The following is a 22,381-nucleotide window of genomic DNA, read 5'->3' as shown; positions in this document are numbered from 1 at the left end:
CCTCTCTCCTTCCCGTGCCAAAGTCGCCGATCGATGCCGGTCGTTCTCCGGCAGGCGGACGATTCAAAGTCGCGCTGCCGCAGGCTCCGAGTTTGACCCGTCGGGGGGAACGGAATCCGGCCGTGATCCGCGAGCATATTCAGCTCCCGCCCAATAACCTACAATTCATTCATGCACGTATATGTGTGTCACCTGCCGTGATGCCTTCTACTCTTTAAGATAATGGTTTTCCCTTTGCTTTTTACAACGGCTTATCTGATCTTTAAGATAATCTGTTGGTTGATCGATTGATGAACTCTCTCCCATTTGGGTACGCATGCACAACTTATTTACGGTGCAGAAGCCAATTGAAGAGTCTTTTTGTTTGTATCTAGAGAAGAGAAGTTGGTGTTTCTACCAGTGGTTTGCTCTTCTGTCTTGCAAAAACCATGGATCCCTTCTCTCTCATCCCTTGTCTCTCTCCTCCACATCACCTAAAATTCTACCTGATATTGTATAAGACGACCTACAAGAAAGCTGACATGACCCTGCACAAGGTGAAAAATCGACACAGCTCTTCCATTGATTTGTCAAGACAACAAAAGGACAAGATCGAGTACCAAGCGTACATAGGACAGGAGGAAGAGGAACAATATTGTAGCATGCAAAATTACTAGAGATTTTTATCGCTCGCTAGATTTCACAGTGCAGCGCAACACAGCAACGGCGCGCAAACTGGTCCTTACTTCTAGTTCTCCTTTTAACCTTTTACCCTTTACATAACAACATGAATTCTGGAGCCTTGAAGTAGTCGATGGCTTGCTAGCTGCAGGACCGATTGAATAATAATAGCTCGAAAATGTCAAGCTAGACGAAACCTACATGCACATCATACCTCTTGGCCAATATCTTCCACACTGGCGCGAGGAGCAGGACGCCTCATCCTACTCATCTCGCCGTTCTCCCTCTCCCCGGTAGTTGGGTGGGTGACGCCAAGGTGCGCGTGCGTGGGTACATGGCCGACGCGGCGGCAGCCCAGAAGGATGACCATACCGGCGGCAGCACGTGTGAGATAGAGGAGTTGGAGCAGGAGGAGCGGGGAGTCTCCTCCACCGACGCGCATGGCGAGGCCTCCGGCGCCAAGGCGGACGACGTGTACGTGGCGGTCGGCAAGGGCGGGTCCAGCGCGGCGGCGCTGTCGTGGGCGCTGCGGCGCCTCACCAAGTCCTGGAGCTTCGTCTACCTCGTGCACGTCTTCCCCGTGGTCACCAGCATCCCCACCCCATGTAAGCGATTTGCTAGTACTCTATCTGCTTGCTTCTCATGCCATCGTCATCAGTTCATCTTTGGTTTCGATCGGACATGTAGGCTTTCGTATGCAACTGTGCATGCATGGAGCAATTTGATTTCTATAGACGTTCATGAGTTTTCCTACAAATAGTAGTTTCTAAAACTTGCTCCGATCTGTTCACCTTTGCGTATAGCGCATGGTTACGTCCCCATTTGGAACACGAGAATTTTTCTAGATCCGTGTAGGAATTGAGCTGTTTCATGTGATATTCTTGCGTTGCAACCAGGTTTATGGCCTCGTGCGCATTGGTCATTCCGATGTTACCATATAGTTCGCTCTTCCTTGAGCAGATCTAAAGCAAAAATGTTTTCTTGCCAATTGGAAAAGTAAAGAATCAAATGAGGAGCTGTGATAGATAGTTCAGTCCAAGGATTTTACCATTGTAACAGCTGATAAGATGGCATTGTTGCTATCTGCAAGAAAGTCTTGTTTGTTTGGGCTCACCATTGGGGTCCCAGAAACTTCAGTACGACGTACTTGAATAAAGATGGTCGTAATGAAAGGTCAAGTTCTTGGGCTGCTTTTTCAGATTCTTCTTGCGTGACTGAAACTTTCAAAGGAGTCGTTCTCACATGCCGGAGTTTCCTTGGAGCCTTGTAAACCTCTTCCGTCAACAATGTTTTAGATTTGGGCCCCCCGCAAAGTTGCAAGAGCAAAGTTCCAAAGGGTTGATGACGATGTTGACCCCGTGGAGGACTGGAGATCTGCATAAAGCCAGCCATGATGTGTTAGGTGTAACCTATGCCTCCTGATTGTTCCTTTTTTTGTTGTTGTTGATCATTGTCACGACTCACAAGATAGAATTTTGCAAGCCAACAATTCGACCCGTTCGATCAGCGCAGGGATAATCCCGAAAGTATATTTTCATCAACCAAATATGAATTTTGCTTCACCTAATAGTTCTCAGAATTTATTCTCTATGCCCAGATGCAACTTTTGAGCTCCAGGTAGCGAAGGTTTAACAAAATTTATGGAGCCTATAGGATACCTAGGGGTTAGGTTTGTGAGATGCCGGGTAGAGTAGGGCGCATACTAGTATGCGATTGTGATGTTAGACTGTCACTGAAGTGTGAACAAATCAGCACAGCAGGTTTCCATATTCCGCCAGCTCCTTGCCTATGACGCAATGACAGGACTTCATGAAGAATAGACTTTCAGGTTCAGCAACTAACAGAAGGAGCAGTCATGGCCTGGGTAGCAGAATTTTCTGAATGTGGTGTTATTGTCTATTTGTTGCATCTGTAATCTAAACAATATTCAGTTAAAAGGACTATATTAATTTTGAGGAACCTGATATATCTAGCACTCAATTTCTGAAATAGTAGGAATGATGTCGAAGAGCCAAGCGAGCCCAGAGCAGATAGAAACTTACTTGAACCAAGAGAGATCTAAAAGACGAGAGATGCTGCAGAAGTTCCTGGACCAGTGCCGCAAATTTCAGGTAAGTAGCTGGACTAATACTTGAACAATTCTGGGTTCCACTTCCGACCACATTTTGAGGTGGCAATCTGTAGGCCAACATTGAAGAGTCCAATATCATTCTTTTGGTATTCAGGTTAATGTCGATGTGTACCTCATCGAGAGCGATCAAATTGCTAACGCGATCATCGAACTTATTCCTGTCCTGCACATAAAACAGCTCGTATTGGGTGTTTCAAAGTCCAATGTGCGGTAAGGTCCATACCATGCAGCATGCAATTAACAGAAGTACAAAATTGTTTGCCTGCCACTTCTGCAAATGTATACTGATTTTTTCAGAAACGCAGGAAGTTGAAGAGAGGAAGCACAATAGCAGGACAGGTACAGAAGAGCGCACCTCTCTACTGCGAAGTCAAGATTATCTGCGATGGCAAAGAAGTGACAACGGTGACAACTGCTGATCCAACACCACCACTGTCACCTTCTCCTGCAAATAACAGCAGCAAGTCCAACAACCCGACACCACCATCTTCTAGACCTAATCATGATAAAGCAACTGCAAATGATGACAAAATGGACAGTGAACCCAGAGAAAGAAAGAAAATCACAAAGTTTTTTAGATGCTTCTCATTATGATTATCGTTTAGGAACTGAGCCTAACTCAGTTGGTTGAGAGTGTGGATGTACACCTAAACTATTCAGGTTTGAATCCTCTTCGACGTGAATTTAGGTGTTTATTTCTTCTTATTTATAATGTCATCTAGTTCCTCCTAGGTTGGTCGAGTTTTTGTTTTTAAATTATGATTATCATTTGCTGTTTTCAGTTACCTTTAGAGCTAGCACATTGTATGCATCATGATCAGACAGCATATATTTGTTATTAACATTTTTGCCAATTTTTTTCCAGAAGTTCTTTATTTATTGTTTATAAAAAGAGATGGTTTTGTATATGTGGGAGCTTTCAGCATTTTGTTCTTTTTTGGAGGAGATAAATGAAGAGTTCTATTTGACTCTAACAGTTACTAAATTAGATGTTAAAACATGTACAGAAACCATAGAGTATCTGAAGAAATCTCTACAGCTGATCAGAATAGCAAACACAAGCAACACAACAATCCTTTGAGCTGCCAGAAAAATGGTACGTACAGTATTACACATATTGCTAGAAGACCAAGATATAAAACAGAACAGAGAGGAGAGAAATAACCATGTCAGTAGTCAACCCATTTATTAGCATAACTTTTTTTTGGCATATGATATTTAGGGATTAGGACAAATCACTAATTTGTATTGAAATATGAATGCTGCTTCTGACATCACGTTTGACAAACTTAATAAGTAACTGAAGTCATCATTACCAAGATAAGGAAGTGTAAGTTGATCTGCATAATATTAGTTTGTTTGGGGCGTTCCTCCAATCAAACACTACTCAGCAAGATTTTTACTGAGTGTGATTCAGATCTAGCATATTACAATGCATCAATCGAATAGTTACTGTGAATGTAGAATGGTCAAGCAGTGTTAACTTGAAAAGTGAAATAATACAGGAGAAAAGAATAGTTGCTGTGAGAAACTATAATGATAGATATAAACTGCATATAACTGAACATAAATCTGCGTATCAGGCTAAGTAAAGGCTTTTGACTCTGTGGAAGATTAACCACTGCACTGCAGAACTTATTGGGGAACATAAATTTGAATTCCAATTGTTCACTTTGCATGAACAGAAACAGGCTAACAGAGACAAAAATCTACATAACAATCATCTGCAAACACAATAAAGATGCAAAAATCCTACTTTATCCAATGTTACTGTAGAAAGTGAATGCCCACTTATACATGAGCAAGGGCTGATCGTTAGCAACATATCAGCCTGCATGCAAGGAATGTGAACGATAGAATAGGCATGCAGTAGTTAGTGCCGTAGGAACCGATCTAGCCTAACAATCTAGGTGATCCGATCCTAACTAACATCTACTCGTCTACACCCCCCCCCCCCGGCCTCAGTTTGTCCGTTGGCCTTGTTGATGCATAAGCTGGATCGAAACTCCTCAAATAGAGCAGTAGACAGTCCTTTTGTCATGATGTCTGTGAGCTGGTTTTGCGTGGGAACATGAAGAACCCGAAGCTGACCTAGGGCCACTTTCTCACGAAAAAGTGAATGTCGAGCTCCACATGTTTGGTGCGACGATGATGGACCAGGTTCTCCGAGAGGTACACCGCTGAGATATTGTCACAGTAAATCACTGTGGCTGTGTTAATGCGAATGTGAAGTTCTCGGAGTAAATTCTGGAGCCAGCAGCACTCCACAGTGGCATTTGCCACCGCCTGGTACTCCGCGTCTGCACTAGATCGTGGCTCCGTGGTTTGCTGTTTTGATGACCTTGAGATCAAAGAGTCACCAGGAACACACAATAACCCGACGTTGATCATCGTGTGTCAGGGCACCCAGCCCAGTCCGTGTCCGAGTACACAATTAGAGTTGTCGATGTAGAGGCGTGCGGATGAAGACTATGATCGAGCGTGCCTCGGAGATAGCGAAGGATGCGTTTGATGAGGTTCCAGTCTGTATCTCGTGGTGCATGCATGTGGAGGAAAACTTGATGCACAACATAGGCAACATCAGGTCTTGTGAGCATCAGATATTGGAGTGCTCCCACAATGCTGCAGTAGAACATCGCATCAGGCTCAAGATCACCATCTCTCATCAAAGCTTTAGGCTTGGCCTCCATTGGTGTGGATGCTGGTTTACAATTGAGCATGCCTGCATGGTCAAGGATTTCTTCGGCATAGTGAGCTTGGTTCAAAAAGAAACCATCCTTTGTGCGGGTAACTTGGATGCCAAGGAACAAATGCAGAGGGCCAAGGTCCTTCATGGCGAATGGCGTACGTAGCCATGCAATAATGTGTTGGAGAAGCGTTGGAGAAAATGCCGTGAGTATGGTGTCATCCACGTACAGAAGAAGGTATGCAGTGTCATTGCCATTGCTATACACGAAGAGAAAGGAGTCGGAGCTAGTGGACTTGAAGCCAATGGATTTGAGATGTCCCGTGAACCGTTGAAACCAAGCGTGAGGTGCTTGTTTCAACCCATCGAGGGATTTGGAGAGAAGGCCGACGTAGTCTGGTGGTCGGTGTTGGTGAATCAGGCGGGTTGATGACAATACATGCATTCAGCTAGCTCACCATTCAAGAAGCCATTCTTCATGTCTAGTTGATGGACCGACCAGCTGCACGATGTTGCGAGGTGTAGTATTGTTCGGATTGTGACTGGCTTTACAACTGGAAAGATTTGATTGAAGTCGATGCTAGCGCATTGGGAGAAGCCACGAATGACCCATCAAGCCTTTCATTGTTCCAGCGAGCCATCAGGGTGTAGTTTGTTGTGGAAGAGCCACTTGCCCATGATGACGTTGATGCTGCACGGTCGAGGTACAAGTTGCCAAGTCCTATTGCACTGCAGAGCATCGACCTCCTCTTGCATGGCAGCCAGCCAGTTAGGATCACGCATGGCTGCACGAATAGACGTCGGAGTTGCAGGTGTTGTAGTTGTGGCGACATGTGCATAGCGCGGATTCGGGACAAAGGTGTCGTCCGGGCTCGAGTCCTCATCGGATGTAGGTGAGCGACGGGCGTTGGAGCAGGGCGCGTAGAAGCAGAACCCACGGTGCCAGCTGCTGGCAGTGGATTACTGCAAGTGTCAATTGATGAATATGGCACCGCATCATCGACTGCAACGGACGGAGGTAGTGTCGGTGAGTTGGTGGGGGGTGTCGTAGGATCGATAGCCGATGGCGCTGTTGGTGCAGACGCTGTCATTGGCTTGGGATCGACGGCTGGGGACGGCTGTGGCACAAGTGTGTGTGCCAATGTCGCCGGCAAAGGCGAGGGCGTGTGCACCAGTTCGTTGACAAGTGCTGCCGAACGTGAGGTATGGCAGCGCCGAGCGATAGGGACGAGCACCGAAACCAGGTCCTAAACCGGGTGGTGCGGCGAGCTACTTCAAGATGTGTGGGACTCTAGCACCTGTTTAAAGGGAAACGACATCTCATCAAAGTAGACGCGACAAGAGGTTAGTATGCGGTGTGTTTCCATATTGTAGCAATGGTAGCCTTTGGTGTCAGTTGGGTAGCCTAGGAAAACGCAGGGGGCAGAGCAAGGTGCAAGTTTATGTAGAGTTGTGCCAGCGGTATTCGAATAACACAGGCAGCAGAACACTCGTAGGTGTCCATAATTTGGTGCATAGCCGAACAGAAGCTCATATGGCGTGAGCTGAGAGCATTTTTGACATGGATGCCGATTGAGTAAATATGTGGCGGCTGCAAGGGCATCAGGCTAGAACGTGGGTGGCATGGTAGCGTAAGAGAAGTGTGCAGATGCTTTCGTTGAGGATGCAGAGGATGCGCTCGGCATGGCCGTTCTATTGTGATGATGTGGCCAAAGCACGATCCCATGTGTGGAGAGGAAAGAGTGCATGGCGGCGTTGTCAAATTTTGCGTCCATTATCTATTTGCAAGCTCATGATGGGAAATTGAAATTGGGTGCAAAAAAAAAAGCATGAAACGAGTTCAAAGAAGCTAAAACATCAAACTTGTGCCTCAGAAGGAAAGTCCATGCAAAGTGTGAGTAATCATCCAGCACAACAAGGTAAAATTTAAAACCAGAGTTGCTTATTATCGGTGATGTCCAAACGTCGCAATGTAACAATTGAAATGGCAAAGAGGAAACAGAATTGGATGTGGGAAATGGAAATCATACGTGTTTGCTAAGACGACAGGCATGGAACATATGATTATCAGATTTTGCACATGAGTATTCGAAAAAATGTAAAATGCGATTTAAAGGGGCACGACCAGGGTGACCAAGTTGGGCGTGCCAAATGTTGGTGTTGAGGGTGGCATGCAAATTCCTGTGACCGATGACCTTGGTAGCAGAGGCATGAAGAGGATAGAGGTTGCTGGTGGAATCACAACGGAGCATAACCATCCGTGTGAAGGGATTGGTGACATCCAAAGAGGGGGGATGAATTAGGACACTTAGAACTATTTTGGTTCTAAAAATAATACAAGATAGACCTATATCAAATTCCATCTAGATATGATCTAGTTTTATCTAGTGTGTCTACTCTACCGATCAAAGCGCTTGCAACCTATTTAAGAACATAAATTGTAAGAATGTAAACGCAGAAACGTAAATAAGGTAGAGAAAGTAAACTCGGTACAATAATTTTTTCTATTGTATCGATGGCATGAATACCACCTCTAGTCCATGTTGGAGCTCCACAAAGGATATGCTCTCGGTCGGCACCTCATCACGGCTCTTGAGCCACCGAGCTACCAAGGCAAGGTCTCACCACTAGCCTCTCTTCCGATTCCTTGCCACCGTGATCACAAATCTTGAGCCACCAAGGTAAGGATCTCCGCGTCCCTACATAATGGCGTTGCCGCCGCTCCACACCAAGTCGACGTACCACTTGCTACAAGGTTAGATCACTCCTTGATCCACTCTCTAGACAGCAATCACCTACAAACACTCTCTCTAGGCCTATAAGCACTAATGACTCACTAATCTTATGCTTAACTGCCTTGGATAATCACATTAAGCATTTTGGTGGTTTGGATGTCTTCTCAAGTGCATATAAGCTTCCTCTAGACTCCAGTAGCACGCCACACCTTCAAATGGTTGAGTGGAGGGGTATTTATAGCCTCAAATCCGCACACTAGCTATTAACCTAACGGCTCAGAAAAGTTGTTAACACCGGATGATCCGGTGAGAACAATAGTACTAACACCAAATCATCCGGTGAGTATACTCTCACAAACTAGCCGTTGAAGCCCTACTCAAGCCTTTGTGAACAACAGACATCCGGTGTATACTTCATCTCCATCACCGGACTATCCTGTGGGTTATCCTAAGTCATCCGAGCCTTTCCTTCTTCTCTGTGTAAATTGCTCTGGTGTTAGCATCCGTTGCATATCACTTCACCACCGGACTATCCGGTGAGTTGACTTCAGCCAACCAAGCCAATGCAACCCTCTCTGAAAATATTGTTCCGGTGTGCACAACCTTCATCACCAGACCATCTGATGCGTTGAACTTCGTTCTGCCTCTTTACACTGTTCATTGTGCGGCGTGTGCAACACATTGACTACTGGACCACATGGTGCTTTGATCTTCAACTTCAATGGTTGTAACCTTCTTTGGATAAAATGCTCTGTTGTGTATCTTGTCTGATCACCGAACCTTCCGGTGAGATTTTTAGGCCTCTCTCCGCTTTGTCAAATATGCTCCAGTGAGTTCAACACCTAGAGCACCGGACCATCCAATGAGTTCATTTCTTTTGGGACTGCTCCAATTCAATCAAACTTTATCCCAGTCGTTGTGGCTTCTTTATATATTATATTCATGAAACCTACCAACATATATCCTTGACAAATATGTTAGTCTTATTGACTATGTTGTCATTAATCACCAAAATCACAATCATAGCTAATAAGATCATTTTCACTACAATCTCCCCTTTTTTGTGATTGATGACAATACAACCAAAGCATGTGGCAAATAATAAATGATACCAAATGTAAAAATAGGAAGTTTAAGCTATATTATGTATGGAGGTAGCTTAAATGAATAAAATAATTGAAATGATACCAATTGAAGCATTTAAGCATTGCATACCTCCGAGGACATATTGATGGCTCCATGAGACTACAAAAGATTTCACTAGAAATACATGTTAGTCTAAAAATGTTGAATACTCCCTCTAAATGTGTGCATATAAATGTTGAATACTTATGAGATATATATGCACTTGTTATTGATAACAATAGGGATTTATCATATAGATTAGATCATGCCACATGAAAGATACCAATTGTAAAAACTAGTGCCAAGAAATGAACCTATAACTAATAAACCATGTAGGTTGCTTATGGGTTAGAGATAAACACAAGAAACCTACCATATAAAAATCTACACTAGGCATTGCAATAAATTGAAATAAGCATATGCAATCTTAGACGAGGCAAATAAGCTACAAGCAAAAATCAAAAATGCATGAATATAAGTCTAGCTACCATTTATCTCTTTTACTTTTGGAAGGGGATTTGGTATGTGATGATCATAATCTTCATCAATGCACCCATCTTGTACACTTGGCTTCTTTGCTTGAACGTTCACTTCATCTTGTGAGCCAAGTCTCCAAATCCTCATAGCCACTTCGGGCTTCAAGTCTTCTTTGGAACCTAAACCGATTGGGGTCCCTTCATGTTAGTGATGACTTCCTTAGATACTTAAATGGGTTGGTTCTACCTCCAATCTTTTCTCTCAACTATATGTGCAACCACCTTACCTGTCCTTCTTCTTGAGCTTGTAGTGGTTGCTCTTGATCTTGATCTTGTAGTTGGAATTGGTGTAGAGGTTGGAGGTCTTATTGGAGAGGTTCACCATCTTCTTATTCTCATTGGTCTCCTTCTTCACTTTTTTCCATTGGAAGGAATTGTGGACTTCTTGATGGCATTTGAAGCATATCACAGTGGACCCCTCCGCAAGCTTCTTCACCATGAAATCACGGTTATCTTGAGGAGGTTCGACATATTATTTGCCCTTTAAACTTGCCAAGTCTTTCTTGAGCTTCTCCACTTCTTGCTTAAGCTCATCATTCTCTGGTGCAATGAGATTGTTAGATGACTCTACAAATACAATCTCAACACAAATCTCATTACAAAAGGGCAAGCTAGATAAAGTAATTAAATCATCACAAGAATTAGAAGCATCTATCTTAGGATTAAAATTAAATAGAGAGGTAGATTGCTTTAAAGGGACCTTAGTTTGAGATTCAATGCACTCAAATTTAGCCTTAAGCTCATCATGCTCCTTATTTAGAAAATTGAATTTGCTCAATAATTGTTCATTGAAAACAAAGGTAGCATGAATGTTATTAAGTGCATTGAATTTCTTAAGCTCTTTTGATTGTTTTATAAGGGCTCTTTGTTGCTCATTGATCAAATAAATGAGTTCATCATAAAAGGAAGAATCCTCATCGGATTTATCATCACTTACATCACTATCCATACCTTTGGCTATAAGGCACTTGTGAGATGACTTGTGCGATGACGATTGTGTGATGACGACCTTGAGGAAGAGCTTTTCTTGGAGGGGAAGATGGTGAAGTTTTCGTTACTTGAGCTTAACTCATCATCGTTGCTCACCTATCTCCATATTCTTGCGAATGCCTTGGCTCTTCCCCTTGTCTCTCTCTTGTTCTTGATCTTCTTCTCCTTCTTAATATGATCAATTGTGTTGACCAAATCTTCAATAGACATAGGATGATCAATTTTGGTATTGATCCTCTTCATATTCTTCTCTATCTTTGAGAAGAGCTTGGCCAACTTAGGATCAATTTCTTCATTGCTTGATGTGCTTTGACTATCCTCTTCATAGCTCTCTTCATCTTGATCACCATCATCTTTGCTTAAGCTTGACTCTTGCTCTAGTCTCCTTATTCTTGCCTTCATATGGTTGTATTGAGCTTTCTTGCTTGTGAGAGCAAGGTTCTTGGTGTCGGATAAGGAAGAAGCTTTCACCCCTATGTTCATTGTCATCTCATGGGAGGTGATCTTGCCAAGCACTTCACTTGGAGTCATCTTCTTGATGTCATTATTGTCGTAGATAGTGGAGACTATCAACTTGTACTTCAGAAGAAGAGCTTTATGTATTCTTCTAACCACTTGATCATCTTCAATTGGCATCAAACCTAACCCATTGATCTCATTAACAAGAATATTCAAACAAGAATATATAGCATTAGCACTTTCATGGGGTAGTTGCTTGATACCATTGGCTTAGTAACAAGTATATGATATTTCTCATTGCTCACATCCTTTGTGCTTTTATGTATTTCAATGAGACTAATTCAAATATCATGTGCATCGATGAGATAATAAACACGATTAAATGCATCAACACATATAGATGATAAAAGAATACTCTTGACCAATGCATCTAATTATCTTTCCTTGTTGGTAATGCGAGGTCTCATCCCATCCTCGGTGACTCTCCAAACATCTAACTCTCGGGCTTGCAAATAACAAGTCATTAGAATTTTACACTGGGGGAAGTTTGTGCCATTGAAAAATGCAGCACTATGGGAATCCATCCCAACTCCGAACGTCACAACTCACTAAGCGGTGAAACCTATCCGATCACAATGAGACTAAATCTCAAATGCCACTTGAGTTGGTGAAACCTTGTGAAAGGTGTGAAGCTCTAACAAAAACTATAGAGCTAGATGTGAGCCCTACCTCTGATACCAATTGAAGGGATCTGTGACATCCTAAGAGGGGGTGAATTAGGACACTTAGAACTATTTCGGCTCCAAAAAACAACACAAGATAAACCTATATCAAATTCTATCTAGATGTGCTCTAGGTTTATTTAGTGTGTCTACTCTACCGATCAAAGCGCTTGCAACCTATCTAAGAAGGTAAATTGCAAGAATGTAAATGCGGAAACGTAAATAAGGTAGAGAGAGCAAACTCAGCGCAAGGATTTTTTTCCATGGTATCGATGGCATGAATACCACCCCTAGTCCACGTTAGAGCTCCACAAAGGATATGCTCCCGGTCGACACTCAGTCACGACTCTTGAGCCACTAAGTCACAAAGACAAGATCTCCACTTGGATGAGCCACCAAGCCACTAAGGCAAGCTCTCACCACCATGATCACTTCAGAGCTTGAATCACCAAGGCAAGGTTCTTGCCACCATGATCACTTCAGAGCTTGAATCACCAAGGCAAGGTTCTTCGTGTCCCCACACAATCGCCTTACTGTCGCTCCACACCAAGTCGAAGGATCAACAAGCTTGCGGGCGAGTCACCAAGACTGCAAAGTGTTGGCGTACCACTTGGTACACGGTTGGATCATTCCTTAATCCACCCTCTAGGCAACAATCACCTAGCAACACTCTCTCTAGACCTATTAATTGATTTATATAATCACATTAAGCACTTTGGTGGCTTGGATGTCTTCTCAAGTGTGTATAAGCTTCCTCTAGACTCCTGTAGCATGCCACACCTTCAAATGACTGCGTGGAGGGGTATTTATAGCCTCAAACCCGCGCACTAGCCGTTAACCCAACGGCTCAGAAAAGTTGTTAACACCGGATGATCCGGTGAGAATAATAATACTAACACCAGATCATCTAGTGAGTATACTCTCACAAAGTAGCCATTGAAACCCCACTCAAGCCTCTGTGAATACTAAACATCTGGTGTATACTTCATCTCCATCACCGGACTATCCGATGAGTTATCCTGAGCCATTCGAGGCTTTCCTTCTTCTATGCGTAAATTGCTCTGGTGTTAGCATCCGGTGCACATCACATCATCATCAGACTATCTGGTAAGTTAGCTTTAGCCAACCGAGCTAGTGCAACCCTCTTTGGAAATAATGCTCTGGTGTGCACAGCCTTTATCACCGGACCATCCGATGTATTAAACTTTGTTCTGCCACTTTGCACTGTTCATTGTCCGATGTGTGCAACACATTGATCATTGGACCATCTGGTGCTTTGATCTTCAATTTCAATGGCTGCAACCTTCTCTGGACAAAATACTCCGATATGTATCTTCTCTGATCACCGGACCTTCCGGTGAGGTCTTCAGGCCTCTCTCCCATTTGTCAAATATGCTCCAATAAGTTCAACACCCAGAGCATAGGACCATCCATTGAGTTCATTTCTCCTGAGACTTCTCCAATTCAATCAAACTTTGTTCCGGCTGTGATGGCTTCTTCATGTATTACATCCATGAGATATACTAACATATATTCTTAACAGACATGTTAGTCACATTGACTATATTATCATTAATCACTATAATCACATTCATGACCTAATATGACCATTTTCGCTACACCGTATCATAAGGTCCTTGATAGAGAACCCAAATGGATCAAACTCCATAGTGATAGAATTATCTCTAGTAAGATGACTTACTGAAATCAAAATTTGGATTAACTGAGGAGAGATCAAAATGTGGTTAAGGTGCAGAGGTGAAGAAGCAACAGGAAGAGAGACCTAACCCATATAATGAACAGGCAAGGGGGCACCATTGCCAATGATGATGGAAGAAGTGGCAGGTCGAGAGAAAGAAGAGGTTGTACCTGGATGAGAAGCCATGTGGGACGTGGTTCCAGTGTCCAGGAACCAATCACCACCGCCATTATGTGGTGTAATGGTTGACATGCCATGGAGTGCAGAGTAGAGCACCGGAGGCACGACTAGCATGGCCGCGACATAGTTCTACGCGTCAGGTTGAGGGGGTGCCGCAGAAGCCAGCAGCGCCTGTGGTGGAGCAACACCAAGATGTGGACCAAGTAGGCTCTGGCTGGGCGTGCGCCACTGCTGCAGAGGCCAGGCTTGGAAGATGTCGGTCCATGGATTGTACGCCTGGGGTAGCGCTGATGGTGCTGTAGACGACCGAGGTGTGTTGGTGTTGGTGATGGTCCTGAGAGACTTGGAGGACTTACGTTTCTTGTGTCGATCTCCACCGCCAGATGTTGGAGTAGATGATGATGATGTCAAAGACGCAGGGGCGAGAGGAAGAGTTGGTGACGCCAGCTGCAAGTAGGGGTAAAGCCAGACCAAAATGAGAAGGGTGTTTTCACGATTACTGTTCATTATAGATATATTTAGTAACAATTTTGGATAAGAGGAGGGTGCCTGTGCACCCGCCTCCCATAACGTGGCTACGGCAGTGGCTGAAAGGAGAGTAGTGGAGTTGGCCTCCATATTGGCAGTGTGTACCATCCGATTCTCCTCCTATAAGAGCTAGGAACGTGTGCAGAGGAAGTTGGGCGGTGGCACCTTGGACGTCAGCACGGAGATGGCCTGACTAAACTTGGAGTTGAGCGCATGGAGGGTGTTGATCACTAATGCCTGATCAGTGACCGGTGACCCGACGTCACACAACGTGTCTGCAAGCTGCTTGAGGCGCCCATAATACTCGTTGATAGTTAATTCACCTTGATAGAGGCCGTGAAACTCCTACTACGTGTAGACGGCGCGCTGAACAGGTTGGTGATCTTCGTCCATGCACCATAGGCCGTCTCCTTTGGTTGAATCACCATAGTGAGGATCTCCTTGGAGATCGTGAAGTACAACCACAAGACAATGCACGAGTCCGCCTGGAGCCACTTGGCATCATGGCGCATCAGGTGGGCATCGAGCATGCCGTTGACGTGGCTAGTGAAGCTGAACTTCTGAAACGAAAGGTCGAAGAAGGTGCGCCAAGCAGAGAAGTTGGATTTGGCCATGTCAAGAATCAGCGACACATGAGAGCGGATGTTGAGCATGGTGATGGAGGAGGTGGGCAGCGAAGGCGCAAAGGGGTTGGAGAGGTTCGACGAGGAGCCAGATGCTGGACTCGACGCCATGGACGCAGCGGAAGAGGTTGGAGTGGATCGAGAGTTAACTGATACCATGTAGAAGGTGAATGCCCACTTGTATTTCTCTCATTGCTCGTACATATACATGAGCAAGGCCTGATTATTAGCAACAGATCAGCCTGCATACAAGGAACGTGAACGGTAGAATAGGCATGCAGTAGTTAGTACCGTAGGAACCGATCTAACCTAACAAACTAGTTGATCCGATCCTAACTAACATCTGCTCACCTACAGTTACAAACAAAAGCAAAAATCGTCCTATTCCCCTAAAAGAAATCAAACTCTAAATAGTTATCTGAACCTTTCTGGGCAGCACCAGTAGGAGAAGCAGTAGTCTCTGATGCCGACACAGGCAGCCTCCGGGGCCTCTCAATCTCAACAGGCCTTGGAACCTCTGGAGGGCTTGCAAAGCGTATCGATGCCCAGTTCACACTCTCAAAAAATGGGTGTTGTTTTATCTCTGTGGCACCGCGCTTATAACCCAATCTTTGTTGGGGCTCCTAGACAAGAAGACCTCTTATTAAATCTCTGGCTGGGAAGCTCACAACTGGGTATTCAGGAAAACGCAACGGCTGACCAATGACATTGAACAGTGTCGCCCGGTTCCCTGAGCCTTTGAATGGTGTTTTCCCAAACAGAAGCTCATATAAGAATACACCAAAGGTCCACCAGTCAACAGCACTACCGTGACCCTCACCTTCGATAATCTCAGGGGCCAAGTGCTCATGTGTACCGACAAATGATATTGACCGTGCATCACTAGGTTCTGCAATCAGCTCGGGCCACGGGCTGACCTGGTTGACAACTTCAGGCTTCGGTTTTCGATCTTTCTTCGACTTAGAGAAGAGTCGTGAGCCAAAGCATGTCGTGGGGGCTGCACATGATGGCTGTGTCATGCAGGAAGGTTCGACACAAGCTGGTTGAGCACAGTAAACTTGGCTGTTCTTCCTACGTGCTTCTGTGTCAAGGTTCGATGACCTGATCAGTGTTGGGCTCACTGCACAGCAAAGGGAGAGGTCGAAGTCGGATAGCATGATGTGTCCATCCTCACAGACCTAGCATGAGCAAGTACTCCAATGCAAGGAGAATTTCAGCTACATAGAATCTGCAATTCACACGCAAATGTAGTACCATATAAGTAAAGCGGCTCAATAGTGGAACAAGAACAACACTGCCTGCTTCACTTAGAAGAAATAAATACATATGCAAAATAAGCAAAATAAAGAAGTATAATAATTTGTAGAATGACATCAAAATTAATAGGGCATCCATGTCACTGTATATTGCATGAGAGTGCTTTTTATGAGCATAGGGTTAAATACCCACCCAGCTATTGGATCGTCAGCGGAGGGCTAAGATTGATCCACATCACCTCTGACTGATTATGATGTGCATCAATCTCAGCACTCCGCTGCTGATCTGAAAGCTAACAGGAGGGTTGGCATTTTGGTAACGTATATGAATGAAAGCTGCAGTAAATTAATTAATTAAATCAATTCCTGTCCATTCATTTTAATTTTGCAAATGCGCCGCCTCCGTTCCCTACCCCACAACTTCCAGGCCAGCCGTCCGCCACGGCCATCCATCGAGAGTCTGGCCCCTTCCAAAATCATGAATCCTAACCTAGGGACGTTGTTTGCATACCACACAAGTACAATAACTATATTCATAGATACAAAACCATGGTAACTACAAATTTAACAAAGGGAACATGCTTTACATGGTTAACATATTTGTATCAAGTAGAACAAAATGTCAACGCCATACAACATAAGCCTTTTCATTGAAGGATGATCTGATTTTTTTTTTGTGAACTTAGCATAATGAAAGGAACAACTCAAAATGACATTGAAAGAAAAGAGAAAAATGCCTAATTGTAGTGGGCAGAATCTAGCTTGAGCACAATATGACATAAATTCCTAAATGTTCAAGAATCTCCTGAAATTCCATCATGTCTCTAATTCAGGATAATAAAAGACGAAAACAAAATATGAAAATTCTCTCAGAGCAGACACTCTACAAGTACACACTAATCAAAACAATATACTCATGGTGCTGAATTCTTGCTAGGAGCTACAAGAAGCTGACGGACAACTATTCATGGCGATTAATTTCATCGCAAAAATGTTGCACAGTCTTCCAAATCTTGCAAGCAAGGCTTGTCACACAATACTATTTTGCGTGCACTTAGGCCATGCCTGATTGTCTGGTAACTAATCTTGGTCAATTACTTGGGGAGATTTTCAAATGGTCACCAATCCAATCAAAGTGACTAAGTGCAAATGGCGAGCTTAACCAATTCGATTATCACGAGGCTAACGACTCAGCACACAACACACACAATAGTTCGGCCCCATTATATTAGAACACATCTGGAGCAAAAGAAATGTCGTCCTTGGCCTCCGCTTACATGCAAGAATTCAACCATTTATTTCATCACGTAGTCAAAACATAAAATTCTTTAGTTGTTTAAGCCAGAACAAAGTATCAAGTAGGGAACAATCAAATAATTCGCAATATAGATCAAGTACTGAATTAGCGATTGCTGTGCAGATTTGAAGAACCCATACCTTGACTAATATCAGAACTGCCTAATGAGATGAGTTATCATTTGCAGAAACTCCTAGTGCAGTGATGGCGAGTAACATTGATTTGACTGTAGATAGGTATGGGAACTGAAGTTTAGCGGGCAAACTAGAAAAATCAAGAGACCGAAATATGGAGAAGACAACAAAGCTATGAAACAAAGGTGGCCGCAAAGGAGGAGCGACGTAGTTTGCTAGATCTCCTCGAGGTCTTCTTCGAGTCGGGGAAGTCGGGGAGGAGCGATGGCCGTGTAGACAAAGGAAGGGCATCGGGGCGGCGTGGTGGACGAGGAGGATGGGTGAGGGCTGCGGCTGGGCGGGCGTCTAGGTATTGCTCAGCGTTATGGTCAACCCGAGCGACAATGGGGTATGGCCATGTGGCACGGTGCCCATAGGGCCAGGAGAGGTTGTGGCAACAGACTTGTCGTGAGAAAATGTGCGTCGATTAAAATGAAAGGAGATGAATTATCGGATGAAAGTAGATGTTTAAGTATAGAAGGTAAATAATAGATGATTGATAGTATTTTTGAAAAGTAAACGATTTCCAACTTTGCACTGTAACCATTTAATCAAGTTGGGTGAACGGCAAATGAAAGTGTGTTCTTGGAAAGGCAAATGGAAGTGGCACGTTGATCGAAAGATCTGAGACAGGAGAAAGAGGTATTAGTAGCAGATACAGGCCAAGCGCTAGCAGTGATGGAAGTTCATGTAGCAGAATTAGTAGCATCATCAAGCCTCATAAGGCAAACGATTCACACTGGGAGGCAATTCAGATGATCAGAGCTAGAGATGGGATCCTTGGGCTTAGCCATTTTAACCTGTTGAAGAAGCTAGGCTGTGGTGACATCGGCAGCGTGTATCTTTCAGAATTGAGTGGAACAAAGAGCTATTTTGAAATGAAGGTCATGGACAAGGCATCGCATGCAAGTCGTAAGAAGTTGCTTCGAGCCCAGACTGAGAAGGAGATATTGCAGTGCCTGGATCACCCTTTTCTTCCTACACTGTATACCCACTTTGAAACTGATAAATTCTCATGTCTGGTCATGGAGTTTTGCCCTGGGGGAGACCTGCATACTGTTCGACAGAGGCAGTGTGGCAAGTATTTTCCAGAACAAGCTGTCAAGTATGCCTGATTTATTATATTTTATATGCGCATAATAGACTTAACTTCTGTTGGATTTCATCATTTTTTATTAATTATTCGAAATATGTGCCATCAAGGAGACGATACGGCTTATGTTGAGTTAATTTATGGAGGAATGTGGTTTGTATGTTTGCCAGTTGGCTGCATATCCTAGAGGTTGAAGACGAGCGGTGAGGGGTTATAACAGAGAGACAGTCGATGGATATGATCTGTTGAATTTGTATCCAACAGTGAGGAAATCGAATGCACAGGAGAAATAGCTATTATGGAAGAGCAGTAGAGTAGAAGTTGGTCCCATATACTTGGCTAACGTAGTGCATCCTTATGTTTAGAAGATTCGATGTAGAGCTTCCTTATTTTAAGAAGATCAGATTTAGTGATAGCTCGTGTACTGATAAAATTTATTTTCAAGTAATTATCACATATTCTCATATTTCATATGTAGTGCATAGGAAAAAAATGTATGCACATTAGCACATGAAAACTGTTAGGGCTTTCTGTAGTTGGGCAAATGCACAAAAACATGGTGTTGCCTCTGAAGCATTAGAGAGGGCTTGCTGCAAGTGCATTGTGTGTTTATCATTGATATGGCGCATTAAATTTCGTCGGCACTCAACACCCCTTTCTATATATTGTATAAGCATGATCGATGATGATTTTGACATGAAAGGTAAGTACTATATTGCATTTACTATGAGGATGGTAAGAGAAGGGTGAGAGGGGATGACATCAGATGCAGAAGATGGAGGACCACCGAATGGGCAGTGCTGAGGTAGGGGCATCAAGGCGAGGCCTGGTGGCGGGAGCTTATAGAGATGATAGAAGGAGGGCAACGCAGGGGCGAGGGTGCGATGGAGAGGTGTTGGGCAACGGTGGTGGAGGAGCATTGGGCAGAAGCGAAAAATGAAAGATCAGGCAAAAGAAAGCACGGAGCCGTCGGATCTAAGATAAACAACTCAAACATCGAATGTTGGGGGCCAAAAGCCCAAGCATCATGTAGACATGCAACTCTTAATTTGCATTTCAAAGAACATGTAGACTGAAAAAGTCGAAGTATGAAACAACAAAATGTCATATTTTGCGCAAGGTCTCTCAGGAAACATACTTAAAAAAATTTAGCTCCTATTATAATATCATTTATTGTATGTATGTGTAACATCTACGTGATTACTAGTCAGTTGAAGTCGCAGATACCCTCCTACAACTAAAATAGTATAATCCTGATGCAAAATTCTCCCTAAGAGTTCTTACGCGATCTCATATCAAAATATTTGTTTTGAAGTGACCTTCAATTTTATTCGTAAGAGCATCACCAACAGATTAGCTAAATTTTAGCTTCCATATGTCCATTTGGCTATCCACTTTAAAAAAATTCGCTCTTCATATTTCTGCACACTCTAGCAGACTAGCCAAATCGCACTTTTCATATCCTATTTACGTATATTTTATTCGTATCGGTTAGTTTTTCAGATGGCTATTTTTCTTTGCAATGGCTATAAATGAGTAAATTAGTTAAGATGAATATTCATGAATTTTGTCTGATTTTTGAGAATTAAATTTATGCCCTAAAAATTCAAGCAAAGTAAAAAACATTCAAATTTGGAGAATTTTCATTTAAAATTTGTAAGATATTTTTAGTTCAAACCAGTTAAAGTGAATTCTCTATTTTTATTCTATTAGTACAAAAATTAGTATGATTTTAAAAGCCCTATAAAATCAGTTTTTGAATTTATAAAAGAGAAGAGAAGAAATAGAATTTTAAAATATTTAGTTAACTTGATATCTTCTCTCCTACCGATGTGCACATGAGCCAAGCGAGGTAGGATGACGAGGGAGGAGCGCTCGCTATATTTGCCGATCCATTCTGGCTGGATAGCCAGTGAATAAGGATGGCGAGTCAGATGACCAGGACTTGTTTTCTTAATATGACCAGCGGGATGGTAATGGCCGGTGGGATAGCGGGTGGCTGAAGATAATGTAAGGATAAGGTCTTCTTCAGCAGATGTTTAAAAATATATTCTCTATAACATTATTATAGTATCCTTCAATACTATTACAATATCTCTAATTTTTTCATCTTTAACAGTTACTTTATTTACTATCTTTTATTATTCTCCTTCTCCTCTCAATTCCATACATCCTCAGTCAATAGCGATACTGACTACCGTTCCTATCGGCATTTTTACCGAGAGATACTGCAACCCGCTTCCTATAGCTATTGGAGATTCGTTTTTGCCGAAGCTGTTCGGAGACGATGCGGCATGCAAGGATCGACAAAAGGACAGAAGCACAGTTATACGGAGAGGGATACCGATGCTCGGAACATGGCCTAACTTTAGAACATTTCCAACAGTCTAGCTTTACTGCTCGCCATAGCTACTTTTTACCAGGCACGGAGAGAACCACGGTCCAGCAGACTCGGCAAAGAAAGCGGCATCCCAGTTCACTTGCCATCCTCAAATGTAGTGTACCAAAATCCATCGCTATCCCGAGCTCCAACACTCCCGCCTCCGTTCCCGTGTCGGCCCTGAAGCTGCGCGCCCTGGCCGCCTTCCTTGGACTCCGCCCGGCCTCCTCCAACTTGGCCAGCCGCCACGCGCTATCCCCAGACTCAGCTCCCTCGTCTGTCGACGCCGTGGCCGAGGGAGGCTGCCCAACCGAGCCCGATTTCACCCAACCGAGCTCCAACTGCGCGCCCTCCTCGGCCTCATTCGTCTCGACCATCACCGTAGCAGCCTGCGGCACGCCATCCCCGAGCTCCTCCGCCTCCGCGTCGCCGCAGCAGCCGGCCCCATCGCGGATCTGAGACGTGCCGCTGCCTGCTCGTGCTGCTCAATGCCGTCGACTCCTCCTCAGCCCGCTCCACTTCCGCCAGTGGTCCTCAGACTTAGCTCGACTCCTCGATGCTGTGTAGAGATCAGCTCCTTTTCTCGGGTGAACAGGTACGCCGTCGAATCCTGCGCGAGCAAGCTTTGCCTGTGCATTTGCTGCTTGCTGCAGTATTGATGTTTCTGAGTCTGATATACATGCTTGAAGTTAGCACTACGATGGTGCCTTGAGGTATCTTGAAGTTTGGTTCCATTTCTGAATTTGGCTATGACATTGTCTGAAACTCTAAACTTCAGGTCCCTGAAATTTGGCTATGACGTGATCTGAAAGTCTGAACTTCCACTTTTGAAGTCTGACAATGCCTTGATCTGAAACTCTGAAAAATAGGTATCCTTAGTCTGTATCCACTGAACTCAGTATCTCTCACAATCAGGTCCCGACTCTCATCTAACTGCTTCTAGCTTAGATCCTAGCTAGTTCGATTGCAGCAGAGTCCTACAATTTCAGTACATACATGAAAACTCCTCAGAGTGTCGGCTTTGGTTTTCGTAGTGTTTTAAGCACTTCATTGTTGAATTCATCTACCAATAGCAGTCAATCCAGCGTCAGCGAAGATCTCATCAGAT

General features: G+C 43.8%; 1 protein-coding gene and 1 pseudogene across 3 annotated transcripts; one reads left to right on the top strand and one right to left on the bottom strand.

The window, feature by feature from the left end:
• Positions 1-695: 695 nt before the first annotated feature.
• On the top strand, positions 696-3,645 carry LOC133930420 (U-box domain-containing protein 35-like). 3 transcript variants are annotated; one of them, XM_062377064.1, is made up of 4 exons: positions 696-1,265; positions 2,653-2,771; positions 2,886-3,001; positions 3,089-3,239. In XM_062377064.1, exons 1-4 carry the CDS (start codon positions 995-997, stop codon positions 3,102-3,104), a joined length of 522 nt encoding a protein of 173 aa, XP_062233048.1. In that variant the 5' UTR covers positions 696-994; the 3' UTR covers positions 3,105-3,239. The 3 variants fall into 3 exon arrangements, with proteins under 3 accessions (XP_062233048.1, XP_062233049.1, XP_062233047.1); XM_062377065.1 differs by having other exon boundaries at positions 3,101-3,238; XM_062377063.1 differs by having other exon boundaries at positions 697-1,265; positions 3,097-3,645.
• An 11,818-nt stretch (positions 3,646-15,463) lies between these two features.
• LOC133930175 (protein kinase G11A-like) lies at positions 15,464-21,650 on the bottom strand (annotated as a pseudogene).
• Between the last annotated feature and the right edge of the window lie 731 nt (positions 21,651-22,381).

This window comes from Phragmites australis, chromosome 10 (genome assembly GCF_958298935.1).
Source record: "Phragmites australis chromosome 10, lpPhrAust1.1, whole genome shotgun sequence".
Classification (NCBI taxonomy): domain Eukaryota; kingdom Viridiplantae; phylum Streptophyta; class Magnoliopsida; order Poales; family Poaceae; genus Phragmites; species Phragmites australis.
The sequence above is the reverse complement of the archived record's forward strand: the minus strand, read 5'-3'. Positions and strand labels throughout refer to the sequence as shown.

What these genes read in the sequence shown, in the direction of transcription:
- LOC133930420 (XM_062377063.1), top strand. Translation starts at nt 995, where the DNA reads ATGGCCGACGCGGCGGCAGCCCAGAAGGATGACCATACCGGCGGCAGC. An exon ending in CACCAGCATCCCCACCCCAT is followed by an intron (nt 1,266 to 2,652) that starts GTAAGCGATTTG and finishes TTTCTGAAATAG; the next exon opens with TAGGAATGATGTCGAAGAGC. An exon ending in ACCAGTGCCGCAAATTTCAG is followed by an intron (nt 2,772 to 2,885) that starts GTAAGTAGCTGG and finishes TTTGGTATTCAG; the next exon opens with GTTAATGTCGATGTGTACCT.